General features: G+C 53.5%; 1 protein-coding gene across 1 annotated transcript in view; it reads left to right on the forward strand.

Moving 5' to 3' along the window:
• The window catches only part of CNDP2 (carnosine dipeptidase 2), a 13,434-nt gene that overhangs the window by 1,569 nt on the left and 10,372 nt on the right, over positions 1 to 1,493 (forward strand). The window contains exon 3 of the mRNA XM_006913738.3: positions 1,027 to 1,189. Coding sequence (XP_006913800.1) covers positions 1,027 to 1,189 — 163 coding nt within the window. The remainder of the gene's footprint in view (positions 1 to 1,026; positions 1,190 to 1,493) is intronic.

A 1,493-nucleotide genomic window follows, 5' to 3' on the forward strand; every position in this document is an offset into this window, starting at 1 on the left:
CTATATTGTAAGGCAGGGTTCTGACAGATGCAGTTGGTCGTTTTCCTCCAAACTTACATGAGTAATCTCGCTTTACACCGAGCTGGTCCCTCTCTTAGTTCAGATGACTTCGACCCTGTGTGAGTTACATGTTTCATGCTATCTGTTTTCAGAGTTGCCCTGCCCAGCTGTGGGCTTGTGGCATTTCGTGATGGTCTTTTCTTGTTAGACTGTGGGACCTGGAGGAGCAAGTATGGGTACATGGTGTTCCCCACAGCCTGAGACGGCAGTGGTCTAGGGCAGTGGTCCCCAACCTTCCTGGCACCAGGAACCAATGCTCTTATGAGAATCTAATGCCTGATGATCCGAGGTGGAGCTGAGGCGGTGATGCTGGCGCTGGGGAGCGACCGCAAATACAGACGAAGCCTCTCTTGCTCGCTACCGCTCACCTCCTGCAGTGAAGCCTGGTTTCTAACAGGCCACAGCCGGTACTGCTCCATGGCCTGGGAGTTGGAGACCTCTGGTCTCGGTGAAAGGCAGAGGGGTCCAGCTGATGCCGAAGTGGGGGAAGTGCTGTGTTCGATGTGGGAATTGACGCTGATTTGCCTACCTGCATTTCTAGTCTAGGCAAAGAGGATGCCGTGGTTAAGATACAGGGCAGTGGGAGAGAGCAGAGAGGGAGGACCAGCTCCCACCGCCTGACTCCCAGTGCAGCTCCCAGTGACTTGCATTCTCTGTGTCCTGGCCGAAGGCCCTTTCTGTGCGTGATAGTAATCTATATGCAGAATTTCAAAAACGTACCTTATCTGCCTTTAAAAATTTACCAAATCGCCTGCAGTTGGTAAACATAATTCAGTGTATATGCTCTGGATTGTAGGAAAGTAAATTCTTGTTAATCGATGACTCAGTTGAAGAATGTGACCTTAAACTCTATAATGGAGGGTGATTAATGAGAACAGATATCGCTCCAGCTATTTCAACAGTGCCTGCAGCGAACACCAGAATGTTTGAAGAAAGGCCATCTTTGGTTCCCCTTTCGCCTCCTAGCTCCCTGATGGCTCAGAGATACCACTTCCTCCCATTTTACTGGGCAAACTGGGCTCCGACCCCCAGAAGAAGACAGTGTGTGTGTATGGACATCTGGACGTGCAGCCGGCAGCCTTGGAGGATGGCTGGGACAGCGAGCCCTTCACCCTGGTGGAGCGAGACGGTGAGGCCCCTGCTGAGGAGCACCTGTGCGGCTTCGCTGAAGCCAGGTCGTGGTGGTCTCCTGGGTGCCAGCTTCCCAGAACAGATGGCCTTCACGGAACGTAGAAGTCCGGTCCCCACAGATTTTGGCAGGTGTTCCGGTCCTGGAAACGTCACAAAAACCCCTGTCCTTGAGGAAACGAGGTCTCGTGGCCTTGGGTCAGCTACGCTTCCCTCTGTTGCTGGCAGGTCTCAGAAAACCGTCAGAACTGCGGCCTGTAGCTTCTCCCACTCCCCCGGGCCCCCCAGCTCCCCTTCCCCACTCC

This window comes from Pteropus alecto, unplaced genomic scaffold, assembly GCF_000325575.1.
Source record: "Pteropus alecto unplaced genomic scaffold, ASM32557v1 scaffold14, whole genome shotgun sequence".
Lineage (NCBI taxonomy): Eukaryota > Metazoa > Chordata > Mammalia > Chiroptera > Pteropodidae > Pteropus > Pteropus alecto.